The sequence below is a fragment of the Pseudophryne corroboree genome, chromosome 1, assembly GCF_028390025.1.
Source record: "Pseudophryne corroboree isolate aPseCor3 chromosome 1, aPseCor3.hap2, whole genome shotgun sequence".
In the NCBI taxonomy this organism is placed as follows: domain Eukaryota; kingdom Metazoa; phylum Chordata; class Amphibia; order Anura; family Myobatrachidae; genus Pseudophryne; species Pseudophryne corroboree.
In genome coordinates, this window is record NC_086444.1 from 318,700,540 (window position 1) to 318,717,496 (window position 16,957).

The following is a 16,957-nucleotide window of genomic DNA, read 5'->3' on the forward strand; positions in this document are numbered from 1 at the left end:
GGGCTCATTTGCGCTCGCCACACTGTTGGTAAGCTGGCGGCCGGCCTCCCGGCGCCGGTATGCTGGTCGCCGGGAGGCCGGCCGCCGGGAGATTGTAGTAAACCCATATACATAGCATATTAAACATGCATACATATATATATATATATATATATATATATATATATACACACACATACAGTACACATATATATATACACATGTATATATATATATATATATCATGTGTGTGTGTGTTTATATGTATGTATGTATGTATGTATATACATGTGTATATATGTAGGCACATGGATATATATGTACTATAATTAAAATAAAGTAAACTTTTATTGCACTTGCAAGTGCCACCAGGAAGACAGCAGGCTGCAGAGGACGCTAGACAGTCATTAATAATACTCATGCCGCAAAAAAAAAAAAAAAAAAAAATTTTTTTTTTAGTGGAGGGGGGTTTCTGGGTACTCGGAAACCCCCCCTGGGTGCGCCACTGCATGGCACCTTTATTCCTTAGTAACAATATAATTCCACTACTATGAGCAGTGAGGTCAAATAAACACAGACAAACACTGGCGGCGGGATGTACTGGCCTCTGAGTTTCCAGGAGGTGCAAACTCAGACTTTTTTTTAAAAGAGGCAGCCATTTACAAGGCAAAACCATGCCTTGTAAATGGATGCCGCTTTAAAAAAAGTCAGAGTTTGGCTGGCATCCCACACACTGGGACGCCATTACATCCAGCCGTGGATTTTGGCTCAAATATTGTCACAAATCATATTGGTGACTAATAAACCCTACTTTATATTTACCTGTAATAAAACAGTAGAAATGTCACTTTTATTAAGAACCATGGAATATTCACTATTAAGAACCACGGAATACCTAATATTCAGAAAGGATGGATACTATCAATAGTAAATAGTGATATACAAAGCTACTATAGAATGCAATACCCTAAAAAAAAAGCTTAGCTTGTTTTATGGTGACAGAGTACTGTATGTGGTTAACCACTGATAACTTATAAAAGGTATATAATAGGGTATATTATCACATATACATCATTAAGTGCAATCGTATGCTGCCAATTTTGTATTCTTAACCTGGTTACACATTTTTACAATCACTCGGCTGATCAGGTAAACTCTGCCGATCAGCTGAGTAGTGTCCCCAGCTTGACCTCCCGAGAGCCGCCTGCATGCCTCGTACACACTGTGCTACAAATAGCTCAGTGTGTACTGGCTTCTATGGAATTGGGAGGTCGGGCCGACAAATAATAGACTCCACATAAGATGCAACCTCTTGATCCCCGGCCGTTGCAGGAGTGTTATAAGCCGTTTATTGGCTAATGCTCCTGCAATCTACATGCATACACATCTGTACAGGCCCGTTCGCCTGTTCGGGTCATGGATTGTATAGGTGTGTATCCAGCTTAATTGGGTAATTTACCAAAGCTTGGAGACAGATAATGTACCAACCAATCAGCTCCTAGCTGTTGTTTCAAACACAGCCTGTAAAATTACAGTCACAAGCTGATTTGAGATAGATAAAGTACGAACCAAGCTAATTGGTTGGTACATTATCTGTCTCCGTGCTTTGGTAAATATCGCCTCTAAAAATGTAAAAAGCAAAACAGCAGCAGAAATGTTCCCACTTTGTCCTTTATTTATCCTGCTGTGCAGCTCTGCAGAGACATGTTCATCTTCATTACTAAAAGCCCATGGTTTATTGTGCAACTCCTCTTATGCTTACTTTTACAGGTTCACAAACACCTGCTCACAGTGGAAGCAACCATTTTCTCAGCTCCACCAACATTCATTAACATGCAGCAGCTGTTCCCGAAAACCCAGCAACGCACCAGTGAATTTCTGGGCGAAGACAGAGTTTATGGCTGCCGACACTATATGAAGTGACCGATACATTATAAGTAAGCCTGCAATAAAAATAAAAAAATCTTATATACTGGACCTCATTGGCAGCATTCTGCCTGGCAACATAAATAGTGTGTACAACAGCGTAAAGTATGATTATACACCCACACAAGCAAGAAAAGGCCAGCCCCTACAGCAAACATATGGGGAAGTCTACAAAGGTAATACTTTAATTTATTTGTCATTTTCACAATATATAGTTACTATATCATTCCCTGTATAAAAAAAAAAAAAGAAAAGAAACAAAAACAATTTATTATACATGACATGTTCGCTTTACAGAAAATAAAATAACACCCAAAACTATGGTTTGGAGAGTCAATTTCAAGTCACATCAACAGATGATGTACCAGCTTCCTATTGGATTAATACAAAGGTGGCAAGTGGTAAGAATAAGTTGTAGGTTAAGCCTCTATGCCATGTGTGTAAGTGTGTATATATGACCTGGGGTTAACGAAACAAGTATATAGACAAATACACACAGGTCAAGACAAAAACAAAAAGGATGGCTACTGTTATACTAAATAACAGGGTCGCAGCAATTTTCATGCTCATTTCAGTTTTAGGGACAATATGATGTTCTTGGAACACTCTGAAGCAATAAGGCATCATGCGCGGGACTATATGTTGTCGCACAAGCCTCATCTGTTGTCATGGTGGGAAAAAAAGAAAAGCACTTAGAACGTGTGTTTTTTTTCTTACCCCTTTATCTAATGGGATTAGCAACTGTATATTTGAAAACATGCTAAAAAGAGCATACCCTGTTTATCGCCTGATAATAGATACCTTTACCGAGCTCTCCCAGGCAAAGCAAGTACATTAAAAGAGTTTGCTCTTCAGCCCAAAGCTCTGCCTGTCAATCAATAATATAATCACAACAGTAAGTTTTATCTTTAACAGGTGACCGATTTCATCTTTTGCATCCTTTATGTTCTTTATTTGTCAATTGCCCACTGGCAGTAGAAAAAAAAAAAGTAGAAAAATAAGACAAGGGAAATGTCAGCATCATTAGGACTGAGTGCCAATGAGCAACCTACAAGTGAGGCTGCTTAGATCCTAGCCACGCTATGTACAGTGAGGGTGCGCCAGCAAAGATGGAGAGAACATGCAGTGTTTGCACAAAAGGTTGTCTCTTTACTACTACTAATCCTTCAGCAGAACATTCCGTAAGTAGAGGTGAAGGCCGGGGAAAACATATCAAGTGCCGTCAGCGTTGTCACTGTTGCGTCAAGGAGAAACACATGGTAAGGGAGCCTTTGGTAGGATCCTAACCAAACTGGTAACAGTCCTGCAATGGCCATGCAAGCAGCTGCTCTGCACTGCTAGGTCTGTGTGCAATAAATTGGAATGTGTATATATCTTAAGTGCATATGAACACATGTACATACATATACAATGTACACAGACATACGTCATCACGTTTACAAGTCAGCTTTGTTAACAAACCAATGCAATATAGCAAAGCACCAGGTGGAAATATCCCCTGAGTAAAGAGCTGAAAAAAATCCAATCTTCTACGAGGTCTGGGACTCTACTCATTTGTGAGCAGTCGTGTCCAGAAACCAAATAAAAATTGGTCCCTCATTTGAAGATTAGGGAGTCATTTTAAGGCTTTTCATACTACAGACTTTTTTTTCTTCTTTTTTTAAATCCCAGTTTTCCAGTCACGATACCACATTGGCTGCTTCTGAGCATTCAGATTGGCTGTGGGGAGTCTTTCAAGGTCAAAGGTCCAGTATTGACAGGCTGGCCACAAAGATGTTGTCACTCGCTGTCAGAGAGAGTTTCATACTGGGAGCAAAGCAGTGGTTTTGGCTCCTCATCCCGAGCTCTCTGTGGGGTGGTAGAGTTGCTCTGAGGAATGCTTGTTGAGGGTGGAGCAGCAACAAGGTTGGTAGGAAGTCTGATTGTTAATGGATTGTATGGAAATGGCGTTGACCCTGCAGCAAAGAAGAAAATTAATATCAGATTACACTGTCAGATCTTTGATGAATCTTTCTTTTTAATTTAAAGTTACCTTAACAGCAGGTGTTCTCAACTCCAGTGCTCAAGTACAACCAGCAAGTCATACACTATTTTGTGGATTTCTTTAATCATGCACAGGTGAGGTAATCTATAATGCTGGGTCAGTAATTATCCCACCTGCTTCCATAAACAGAAACCCTCAAAAAACATGACCTGCTAGGAAAACTTGAGGGTCAAGGTGGAGAACCACTGCCTTAAAGGGGAACTACACCCAAAACGTAAACTTTCGTTTACAATGGAACATAGGGGGTAATTCAGATCTGATCAATCACAGCAGCAAATTTGTTAGCTAATGAGCAAAATCATGTGCACTGCAGGGTGGGAGAAGGGTGGGTGGGGAGAGAGAAGATATAACATGTGCAGGGAGAGTTAGATTTGGGTGGGGTGTGTTCAAACTGAAATCTAAATTCTGCCCCACCTGCAATGCACATGGTTTTGCCCGTTAGCTAACAAATTTGCTGCTGCGATCAGGTCTGAATTAGGCCCATGGTTAGAGACTCAAAATAAAAAAAAGACACAAAAAAAAATTAAGAGTCTACAAATTTCAATCTTTCATTAATTACACAATACCAGTGGTTCCCAAACTCTCTTGAATCCTGGCGCCCTAATATCAGCATTATTGTTTTACGGCACACCCTAGGATTAAAGTTTTTATCAATAAGTTTTATAATAAGAATTTACTCACCGGTAATTCTATTTCTCGTAGTCCGTAGTGGATGCTGGGAACTCCGTAAGGACCATGGGGAATAGCGGGCTCCGAAGGAGGCTGGGCACTCTAGAAAGATTTAGGACTACCTGGTGTGCACTGGCTCCTCCCACTATGACCCTCCTCCAAGCCTCAGTTAGGACACCGTGCCCGGACGAGCAGACATAATAAGGAAGGATTTTGAATCCCGGGTAAGACTCTTACCAGCCACACCAATCACACCGTACAACTCGTGATACTATATCCAGTTTGACAGTATGAAAAACTGAGCCTCTCAACAGATGGCTCAACAATAACCCTTTAGTTAACAATAACTATTTACAAGTATTGCAGACAATCCGCACTTGGGATGGGCGCCCAGCATCCACTACGGACTACGAGAAATAGAATTACCGGTGAGTAAATTCTTATTTTCTCTAACGTCCTAGTGGATGCTGGGAACTCCGTAAGGACCATGGGGATTATACCAAAGCTCCCAAACGGGCGGGAGAGTGCGGATGACTCTGTAGCACCGAATGAGAGAACTCCAGGTCCTCCTCAGCCAGGGTATCAAATTTGTAGAATTTTGCAAATGTGTTTGCCCCTGACCAAGTAGCTGCTCGGCAAAGTTGTAAAGCCGAGACGCCTCGGGCAGCCGCCCAAGATGAGCCCACCTTCCTTGTGGAATGGGCATTTACAGATTTTGGCTGTGGCATGCCTGCCACAGAATGTGCAAGCTGAATTGTACTACAAATCCAGCGAGCAATAGACTGCTTAGAAGCAGGAGCACCCAGCTTGTTGGGTGCATACAGGATAAACAGCGAGTCAGATTTTCTGACTCCAGCCGTCCTGGAAACATATATTTTCAGGGCCCTGACAACGTCTAGCAACTTGGAGTCCTCCAAATCCTTAGTAGCCGCAGGCACCACAATAGGCTGGTTCAGGTGAAACGCTGACACCACCTTAGGGAGAAACTGGGGACGAGTCCTCAATTCTGCCCTATCCATATGGAAAATCAGATAAGGGCTTTTACATGATAAAGCCGCCAATTCTGACACTCGCCTGGCTGAAGCCAAGGCCAATAACATGACCACTTTCCACGTGAGATATTTCAGATCCATGGTTTTTAGTGGCTCAAACCAATGTGATTTTAAGAAACTCAACATCACGTTGAGATCCCAAGGTGCCAGTGCCACAGGAGGCACAAATGGGGGCTGAATATGCAGCACTCCTTTCACAAATGTCTGAACTTCAGGTACTGAAGCTAGTTCTTTTTGAAAGAAAATCGACAGAGCCGAGATCTGTACTTTAATGGAGCCTAGTTTTAGGCCCATATTCACTCCTGCTTGCAGGAAATGCAGAAATCGACCCAGTTGAAATTCCTCTGTTGGGGCCTTTTTGGCCTCGCACCATGCAACATATTTCCGCCATATGCGGTGATAATGCTTTGCCGTAACATCTTTCCTGGCCTTAATAAGCGTAGGAATGACTTCCTCCGGAATACCATTTTCCTTTAGGATCCGGTGTTCAACCGCCATGCCGTCAAACGCAGCCGCGGTAAGTCTTGGAACAGACAGGGCCCCTGTTGTAGCAGGTCCTGTCTGAGCGGTAGAGGCCACGGGTCCTCTGAGAGCATCTCTTGAAGTTCCGGGTACCACGCTCGTCTTGGCCAATCCGGAACCACGAGAATGGTGTTTACTCCTCGCTTTCTTATTATTCTCAATACCTTTGGTATGAGAGGCAGAGGAGGGAACACATAAACCGACTGGTACACCCACGGTGTCACTAGAGCGTCCACAGCTATCGCCTGAGGGTCCCTTGACCTGGCGCAATATCTTTTTAACTTTTTGTTGAGGCGGGACGCCATCATGTCCACCTGTGGTTTTTCCCAACGGTTTACCAGCATCTGGAAGACTTCTGGATGAAGTCCCCACTCTCCCGGGTGGAGGTCGTGTCTGCTGAGGAAGTCTGCTTCCCAGTTGTCCACTCCCGGAATGAACACTGCTGACAGTGCTAGTACATGATTCTCCGCCCATTGGAGAATTCTTGTGGCTTCCGCCATCGCCATCCTGCTTCTTGTGCCGCCCTGTCGATTTACATGGGCGACTGCCGTGATGTTGTCTGACTGGATCAGCACCGGCTGGTGTAGGAGCAGGGATTTTGCTTGACTTAGGGCATTGTAGATGGCCCTTAGTTCCAGAATATTTATGTGAAGGGAAGTCTCCTGACTCGACCCTAGTCCTTGGAAGTTTCTTCCCTGTGTGACTGCCCCCCAGCCTCGAAGGCTGGCATCCGTGGTCACCAGGACCCAGTCCTGTATGCCGAACCTGCGGCCCTCTAGAAGATGGGCACTCTGCAGCCACCACAGTAGCGACACCCTGGTTCTTGGAGACAGGGTTATCAAGCGATGCATCTGAAGATGCGATCCGGACCACTGGTCCAACAGGTCCCACTGAAAGATTCTTCTGGAATTGGTAATGGCAATCCTGTACCACAAATCTGAGGTACTCCTGGTGAGGATGGTAAATGGGGACATGCAAGTAAGCATCCTTGATGTCCAGGGATACCATGTAATCCCCCTCGTCCAGGCTCGCAATAACCGCCCTGAGCGATTCCATCTTGAACTTGAATTTTTTTATGTATGTGTTCAAGGATTTCAAATTTAAAATGGGTCTCACCGAACCGTCCGGTTTCGGTACCACAAATAGTGTGGAATAGTAACCCCGGCCTTGTTGAAGTAGGGGTACCTTGATTATCACCTGCTGGGAATACAGCTTGTGAATTGCCGCAAGCACCGCCTCCCTGTCTGAGGGAGCAATCGGCAAGGCAGATTTTAGGAACCGGTGGGGTGGAGACGCCTCGAATTCCAGTTTGTACCCCTGAGATACTATTTGAAGGATCCAGGGATCCACCTGTGAGCGAGCCCGCTGATCGCTGAAATTCTTGAGGCGGCCCCCCACCGTACCTGGCTCCGCCTGTGGAGCCCCACCGTCATGCGGCGGACTTGGAAGAAGAAGCGGGGGAGGACTTTTGCTCCTGGGAACCTGCTGTTTGTTGCAGTCTTTTTCCCCTACCTCTGCCTCTGGACAGAAAGGACCCGCCTTTTCCACGCCTGTTTTTCTGGGTCCGAAAGGACTGAACCTGATAAAACGGCGCCTTCTTAGGCTGTGAGGGGACATGGGGTAAAAATGCTGACTTCCCAGACGTTGCTGTGGAAACTAGGTCCGAGAGACCATCCCCAAATAATTCCTCACCCTTATATGGTAACACTTCCATGTGCTTTTTTGAATCTGCATCTCCTGTCCACTGGCGAGTCCATAAGCCTCTCCTAGCAGAAATGGACAATGCATTTACTTTAGATGCCAATCAGCAGATTTCCCTTTGTGCATCTCTCATATATAAGACTGAGTCTTTTATATGGTCTATGGTTAACAGGATCGTGTCTCTGTCTAATGTGTCAATATTTTCTGACAGTTTATCTGACCACGCAGCAGCAGCACTGCACATCCAAGCTGACGCAATAGCTAGCCTAAGTAGAATGCCTGTATGTGTATATACAGACTTCAGGATCGCCTCCTGCTTTCTATCAGCAGGTTCCTTGAGGGCGGCCGTATCCGGAGACGGTAGTGCCACCTTTTTAGACAAACGTGTGACCGCTTTATCCACTCTAGGGGGTGTTTCCCAACGTGACCTATTCTCTGGCGGGAAAGGGAACGCCATTAGTACCTTCTTAGGAATTACCAATTTTTTATCAGGGAAAGCCCACGCTTCTTCACACACTTCATTTAATTCATCTGATGGGGGAAAAACTACGGGTAGTTTTTTCTCTCCAAACATAATACCCTTTTTAGTGGTACCGGTAGTTATATCAGAAATGTTTAACACCTCTTTCATTGCCTCAATCATACAGTGAATGGCCTTAGTGGGCATCAGGTTTGACTCATCGTCGTCGACACTGGTGTCAGTATCCGTGTCGACATCTGGGTCTGCTTGAGGTAGCGGGCGTTTTAGAGCCCCTGACGACCCATGCGACGCCTGGGCAGGCACGAGCTGAGAAGTCGGCTGTCCCACATTTGGCATGTCGTCGATTTTCTTATATAAGGAGTACATACGTGCACTCATTACTTTCCATAAGCCCATCCACTCAGGTGTCTGCCCCGCAGGGGGTGACATCCCTTCTAAAGGCATCTGCTCCGCCTCCACATCATTATCCTCATCAAACATGTCGACACAGCCGTACCGACACACCGCACACACACAAGGAATGCTCCGAATGAGGACAGGACCCACAAAAGCCCTTTAGGGGGACAGAGTGAGAGTATGCCAGCACACACCAGAGCGCTATATAATGCAGGGACTAACTAAGTTATGTCCCCTATAGCTGCTTTTTTATATTATATATGTATTGCGCCCAAATTTAGTGCCCCCCCCTCTCTGTTTTTACCCTGTTCTGAAGTGTAGACTGCAGGGGAGAGCCAGGGAGCTTCCTTCCAGCGGATCTGTGAAGGAGAAATGGCGCCAGTGTGTCTGAGGGAGATAGCTCCGCCCCTTTTCCGCGGCCTATTCTCTCGCTTTTTTCTGGATTCTGGCAGGGGAATTTACCACATATATAGCCTCTAGGGCTATATATTGTGGTATTTTTGCCAGCCAAGGTGTTTTTATTGCAGCTCAGGGCGCGCCCCCCCCCCCCCCCCAAAGCGCCCTGCACCTTCAGTGACCGGAGTGTGAAGTGTGCATGAGGAGCAATGGCGCACAGCTGCAGTGCTGTGCGCTACCTTGGTGAAGACTGATGTCTTCTGCCGCCGATTTTCCGGACCTCTTCTTGCTTCTGGCTCTGTAAGGGGGACGGCGGCGCGGCTCCGGGACCGAACACCAAGGACTGGGCCTGCGGTCGATCCCTCTGGAGCTAATGGTGTCCAGTAGCCTAAGAAGCCCAATCCGGCTGCAAGCAGGCGAGTTCGCTTCTTCTCCCCTTAGTCCCTCGCTGCAGTGAGCCTGTTGCCAGCAGGTCTCACTGAAAATAAAAAACCTAAAATTATACTTTCTATATGCACACTAGGAGAGCCCCTAGTGTGCATCCAACCTCGGCCGGGCACGAAATCTAACTGAGGCTTGGAGGAGGGTCATAGTGGGAGGAGCCAGTGCACACCAGGTAGTCCTAAATCTTTCTAGAGTGCCCAGCCTCCTTCGGAGCCCGCTATTCCCCATGGTCCTTACGGAGTTCCCAGCATCCACTAGGACGTTAGAGAAAAATAAATATTACATTAAGTAAAATGTGCTTTCTTGACATCCAGACTAAGCTCTATCTTCAGTTAAAGGGCTTTACACTAGAGTTAGGACTTTTGGGCCATTTAGTAAATAGCCAAAAGACAGGGGGGGGGGAAACCAAATAGGAAAGAGAGAGAGAAAGGGAGGGAATTAAGGATTTAAAGCAGGAAGCATCGAGCTAAGGGGTTGTTTGATAGAAAGTTAAAATCTGCTGGTTAAGAGAGTGACAACAAGGAACTAGGACACTGCAAGAGAATCCAGTTCGGGCCAGGGATGATGTGTCATACTTAAGCCCAAGGTTTCCATGCTATCACCCTGCAGCAGGGATAAGCCGGTCCAACAGGGGCATGCTTGAGTACCATTGGTTAAATCAAGATAAACAAGGAACTAATTAAGTCACATGTGCTCAAGTACGGCATAATTAAAATTTGGACTGTTAATGTGCCTTGAGGACTGTGGTTGGGAATGCCTGCCTTACAATATCTAAGTCTTCCCTGATTTCACAACAGCAGTTACAGAATCTCCCAACCTCCTTGAGATATTACAGAATTCAGATGAGCACCATCACCTTCTGTGCGCAAAATCCTGCTGAAAGTCCTGTTCAGGTGACCGAACAACATCTATTGCCATACTTTACTGGAAACAGGTTATGAGGTTGAGGGATAAAATGGGGATAACCAATTATTGTCTACTGGTGCTTTATCATTCAAGTACTTTCCATTAGAACAACCAATGAATATGAACCTTCCATAACAAAGAACATGCAGACCTATTGTTATTTGCAAAAAAGCTTGAAAGGCTGAACATATATAATGTACTGCATTCAATTGTCTAATGAGTTTTTAATGAAGACCTAAAAGTATTGAACCTGATCTGGATGTATAAAAGTGATTAATCAAAACGATGGTCACAATTCACTAAGGCTGATGGGAAAATAATCGTTATGGTAGACTTACCGTTGATAACTCTATTTCTCCTAAGTCCATAGGATAACATTGGGATATGAGGCAGCGACAGCAGATTGGCACCAAACGATCAAAGCTTTCGGCCTCCCGTCCGTATATCCCCGCCTCCTGGCTCAGGCATATCAGTTGTTTTTCCAAAGCTCAAGGCTGGAGCATTATAAAGAGCCCTAATCAGGCGAGACCACCACAAATGCACACCCTTCCGTACAAGAAGGAAGAGGGTTAGTGAGTGAAAGGATCTCCAAATCAGGTGCGTCAGGATTGAATCCCTGTGTATCCTGTGGACTTAGGAGAAACAGCGTTATCAACGGTAAGTCTACCATAACGATTATTTCTCCGGCAGGGTCCACAGGATAACATCGGGATGTCCCAAAGCAATTTAGTGGTGGGGACGCTACTGATTGGACAGGAGAACCCTTCGCCCAAATTCAGCGTCCTGAGAGGCAAAGGTATCAAAGGCATAATGTCTAATGAATGTGTTAATGGAAGACCATGTGGCTGCCTTACATATGTTCTGCTGAAGCACCATGTTGTGCTGCCCATGATGGACCTACCTTACGAGTAGAGTGAGTAGAGACATTAGCCGGAACAGGGAGATCAGCTTGAGAATATGCTTCTGAAATAGTCATCCAAAGCCACCTCGCCAGTGTCTGCTTATCAGTAGGCCATCCTCTCTTGAGAAATCCGTAGAGAACGAAGAGTGTGTCTGTTTTTCTGATGGCACTGGTACGATCCACGTAGATCCTTAAGGCACGAACTACGCCCAACGATGCATCGCCCGATGAAAGGTCCGGTCCTTGGAAGGCCGGGACTACAATTTCTTCGTTACGGTGGAATTTAGACACCACCTTAGGAAGATACCCAGATTTGGTTCTGAGAACCGCTCTATCTGGATAAAAAAATCAGAAAAGGAGGGCGACATAACAAAGCCCCTAAATCTGAAACTCTTCTAGCTGAAGCAATAGCCAGTAGAAAGAGAACTTTCACTGTCAACCATTTAAGATCCACTCGTTTTAGTGTTTCAAATGGGGCAACGTGGGCCTTAAGTTTAGTCCTAAAGTCCCAAGGCACTGTAGGAGGAACAAAAAGGAGGTTGAATGTGCAGCATTCCCTGAAAAAAAGTGCACACATCCTGTAGGTTAGCAATTTTCTTTTGGAACCTTATAATGCTGACACTTACATGCTCAAGGAAGCCACCCATAGACAGTTGTCCATTCCTGCCTGAAGGAATGCTAAGACTCTGGAAACTCTAAAAGACTTAGGGTCAAATTTCCGGTCACTGCACCATTGAATATAGGCTTGCCATATTCAGTGATAAATGCGAGCTGAGGAAGGTTTCCTTGCTCTGAGCAATGCTTGAATTACCTGTTGTGAGAATCCCCTTGCCTTCAGGAAGGAAGTCTCAAGAGCCACGCCATCAAAGACAGTTGATCTAGGTGCTTGTGATAGCAAGGACCCTGAGACAGCAGATCTTAACGTTGAGGGAGTAGGAATGGAGCATCCATCGACATCCTCTGCAGATCTGTGTACCAATGTCTTCTGGGCCAAGCTGGAGCTATTAGTATTACGGCGCCCCTTCCTTGTTTTGCCTTTCGCATCACCCTGGGTAACAGGGCGATTGGTGGAAACACACAGGCCAGATCAAAGTCCCATCTCACTGACAGGGCATCCACAAAGATCGCTTTGGGATCCTTTGTTCTTGACCTGTATGCGGGAACTTTGTTATTCTGACGTGACGCCATGAGATCTATTTCCGGTAACCCCATTTGTCTATAAGAATTTGGAAGACCTCTGGGTGTAAAGCCCATTCTTTTGCATGAATGGAGTGTCCACTGAGAAAATCCACTTCCTAGTTTAGGACTCCAGACTGAACACTGCGGACAAGGCTGGATGATGAAGTTCTGCCCACTTTAACGTGAGACTTACCTCCTTCATTGCATTCTGGCTGCAAATTCTTCCCTGATGGTTGAGGTACCCTACTGCCTTTGCATTGCCAGAGCGGATTTGATCTGGTTTCCCCTGAAGGGTGTTCTTTACCTGAATAGTGCCATATATATGGCCCGAAGTTCCAATATATTTATTGGCAGGCAACTCTCTTCCTTGGTCCACTGCCCCTGGTAGCAACTCCTTCCTGACACCGCTCCCCAGCCCTGAAGACTGGCATCTGTTGTCAGAATTTCACATTCTGATATCCAAAAGGGTCTCCCCTCTGTCCAGATGGTATGTCTGTAGCCACCAGGCTAATGACCTCCTTACTTCAAGAGGAAGGACCATAGTCTGCGTTTTTATTGTCTGATGAAAACCATTCCATTTGGAAAGGATCAGATGGTGCAGAGGCCTCGAATGGAACTGAGCATACTCCACCATGTTGAATGTCAACACCATCAACCCCATGACACGCATTGCAGCGTGAATTGATACCCTTTGACTGTGTAGCAGCTCCTGAAACCTTGACTGAATTTTAGATATTTTGTTCAGAGCTAGAATTACTCTCTGAAGACCTGAATCCAGCACAGCCCACAAATGAGTCATCCGTTGTGACGGAACCAGGGACGACTTAGCCCAATTTATGAGGTAACTGTGCCTCTGTAAACAAGCTATTGTCTGTTGCAGATGACACTGAAGCAATTCCTGCCAGGATTAATAAGTCATCGAGATATGGAAAAACCCTTATCCCCTGCTGACGGAGATAAGATGCCATTACCACCTTAATTTTGTTGAATACTCTGGGAGCTGTGGCCAGTCCAAATGGTAGAGCCTGAAACTGAAAATGATGCTTTAGGATAACAAACCTGAGATAGCGCTGATGGGACAGTGCTATAGGAACATGTAGGTAAGCATCCTGGATATCCAGGGATACCAAAAAATCCTCCGGCTCAATAGGCAAAATAATGGAATGTAAAGTTTCCATATGAAACCGAGGCACCCAAATGTACTTGTTCAGCACTTTGAGATTGAGTATGGGCCGGAACGACCCATTTGGCTCCTGGAATAGAAACAAGTTGGCATAAAAACCTTGTACTCGTTGCGCAGGAGGAACTGGAATTATCACTCCTGACTGAAGCAACTTCTGAACTGTCTCTTGCAAAGCCCAGGCCTTCGTTTTCACTGAAGACGGGCTGGTACAAAAAAACCTTTGAGGAGGGTGGTTCTTGAATGCAAACGCATAACCGTGAGATACCGCTTCTTGCACCCAGGCATCTGTGGTAGACTGCTGCCAGATCTGTGCAAACTGAAGAAGTCGGTCTCCCACCCTGGGGTCCCCCAGGTGGAGGCCCGCACCATCAGGCTCATGGCTTATCTTCTGATTTGGAAGCCGATTCTCTGGTAGCCCAATGCTTTTTAGTCTTAGCAGACTTGTCAGATTGAGACAGTTTGCCATAACCCTTTCCTTTTGCTTTTTCTCGAGTCCGAAAGTGCCGAAAAGCTGGAAATCTAGGCTTGATGTGTGTGTGGAAGGAAACTTTACTTTCTCGGAATCTGCTTCTGAATCTAAAAAACTGTTTAATTCTGTACCAAAAAGAAGATCTTCAGTAAAAGGCAAATACTCCAGAACCTTCTTGGATTCTGAGTCAGCTTTCCATGTACGTAGCCAACTGCTCTGCGAGCTGCTACTGCTGAGACTGATGCCCGAGAAGCAATAGTACCCATATCCAAAGCTGCTTCTTCCATAAAAATAGCCGCCTGTTTGATATGTGCACTATGGGACTTCTGCTCTCTAGAGGTCATTGAAAGGTCATCCTCCAATGCATCAGCCCAGGCTGCCACTGCTTTTGCCATCAAGGCTGAAGCCATGGCTTGTCTTATGATTGCCCCAGACAAAGAAAATGGATTTTAGAAAACCATCTGCTTTCCTTTCCGTGGCATCATTTAATGATGTTGAAGACAGAGGTAATGTAGATTTTCGCACCAATCGAATGACATGCGTATCTATGTTGGGAGCCACCTCCCTTTTTACACAGTCCCCAGCCAGAAGAGGATAAATGGAATTCCATTTCTTTGGAATCCTAAACTTCTTACTGGGCATAACCTAGACCTCTTGCATAACTTGTGTCAGCTGATCTGACCCTGGAAACCCAGTCCTAACTGTTTTGGGACGTTTAAACACAGGCGCCTTAGATTTTAACAAAGGCTCCGCTGCCTCCTCGAAGAATAGAATGGCTTTCATAGCACTAATTAGCTCAGGTATGTCCATTGAGCAGAGGCCTTTCTCCTCGTCTCTGTATGCAGACCCGGAGTGCGAGGAGTCCTCAATCCTACGATGAGTCCTGATCTGAAACATGTGTAGACTGTGAAGATGTTGGTTCATGTCTATGTGATTTACTTACCACTGCCCTTTCAGCCTGCTTTTGTTGAGAGTCTGCCTATTCCTGCGCTGGATGTAATAAACCCCAGGTGGAATGTTGCATGTAAAGGTTAATAGGGTAACCTATCCCTGGTGTAGGAGCTGGCATTATCTGCTCAGCTATACTGGATAATGTCTGTGCAAAAGTAGCCCATGTGTGTTCAACTTGAACCTGTGCCTGCCTCGGATTATTTAAGAGGCTTTGGTGAAAGCTAAAACAATTTGCACATAATCCATTTTGAACCAGATGCTGAGAGGTTAACCCAGCTTTGTAAGACAAACATGAAATAAGTGTTGGTGCTGCTGTGGAGAGTGTATCCTCCTCACCCTTGCCTCTCTTAGACATGATAAATAAATCACACACCTGTAGTGTTACTACACAATTTGTGACTGCAATCACTTAAAAATTTTGTTAAAGTGACATACAATCCGATCTGTCCCTGCTTTACACCAGCATTGAGGATCGGAATACACAGAAGACTGACAGAATTATTAGTAAAGTCAGCAATCAGTCACAGGGTATACATTAGTATAATAAGCACATAATCAAGTACAGATACATTTCAAGTATGTAGGAGAAAAATATTACTGCACTACCTTATATAGGAGTTTAAACGTATTCGGTCGCACAGCGAAAGAAACAGCAGTAAACAGGCACGTGGAGGCCACACACACTACTGAGCCTCATTTTGACTTCTTTTAAGGACATTACATCAAAGTTGGATCAGCCTGTAGTATGTTTTTCCACTTTAATTTTGAGGGTGACTCCAAATCCAGACCTCCATGGGTTAATAAATTTGATTTCCATTGATAATTTTTGTGTGATTTTGTTGTCAGCACATTCAACTATGTAAAGAACAAAGTATTTAATAAGAATATTTCATTCATTCAGATCAAGGATGTGTTATTTTAGTGTTCCCTTTATTTTTTTGAGCAGTGTAGTAAGACTATAATAATAAAATAAAAAAGCTTATGGCTGCTAAAAACCAGCAGACCTATTGACCATGGTCCAGCTCCTGCCGCACCAAACAAAAAACTGATTTGCCTGAGCCAGGAGGCGGGGATATAGGGACGGGCTTGTTGCATCCTGGGAGGCTGAAAGCTTAGATCGTTTGGTGCCAATCCTCTGTCGCTACGTCATATCCCCATGTCATCCTGTGGATAACCTGTGGACCCTGCCGGAGAAAAGAAAGACGCACAGTGGACACAGGCGACAGGAATAGCCCTTCTCCCTCACCTGTAGAGGATGGCCTCTCCTCCCACACTCTGTTTGTTAAGGGGGTTTTCCGGTTGCAGTCACCCTCTGAGTGTACAGATGAAGCAGAGGGAGGCCTCTCTCCAGTAGGCTGTCCTGGTGCAGGGGACTTTGACTTCCGGCTACTTGGTCTGGACATCTTGGGTTTCCCTCCACTACCTAAAATAAACAAACAAACAAACAAACCTAAAGCATTTTAAAAGCCCCTAAGCACAGGAAAATTAAATATGGATTGTGAAGAGCACTAGCAAAGTTCATTTCCTGTAGGAGTATCTAATACAGTTTGGAACACTCGTGTACACTGGAGCCAGCTCTGTGAGTGCTATGGGTGCTCGTCCAATATTTTTGCTTTATCCAGTTATGTTTATGAATAGCACTTTTGAGTTATACTGTGGATGTAATACACGCAACCCCAATCATTTTAGAAAGTAGGCTCCCATGCTCACACACATGAAGAAATTCCAAAATATCCAGGGCATTCATTAAAAATCAAA

The 16,957-nt window shown here is 45.0% G+C and overlaps 1 protein-coding gene across 13 annotated transcripts in view; it reads right to left on the minus strand.

The window, feature by feature from the left end:
- Positions 1-2,077: 2,077 nt before the first annotated feature.
- The window catches only part of NCOR2 (nuclear receptor corepressor 2), a 713,121-nt gene continuing 698,241 nt past the window's right edge, over positions 2,078-16,957 (minus strand). For all 13 annotated transcript variants that reach the window (XM_063964578.1, XM_063964589.1, XM_063964577.1 and 10 more), the window contains 2 exons: positions 16,446-16,622; positions 2,078-3,860 (listed from right to left, as the gene is read on the minus strand). In XM_063964578.1, the coding sequence (XP_063820648.1) occupies positions 3,685-3,860; positions 16,446-16,622 (353 nt within the window). In that variant the 3' untranslated portion in view covers positions 2,078-3,684. The remainder of the gene's footprint in view (positions 3,861-16,445; positions 16,623-16,957) is intronic.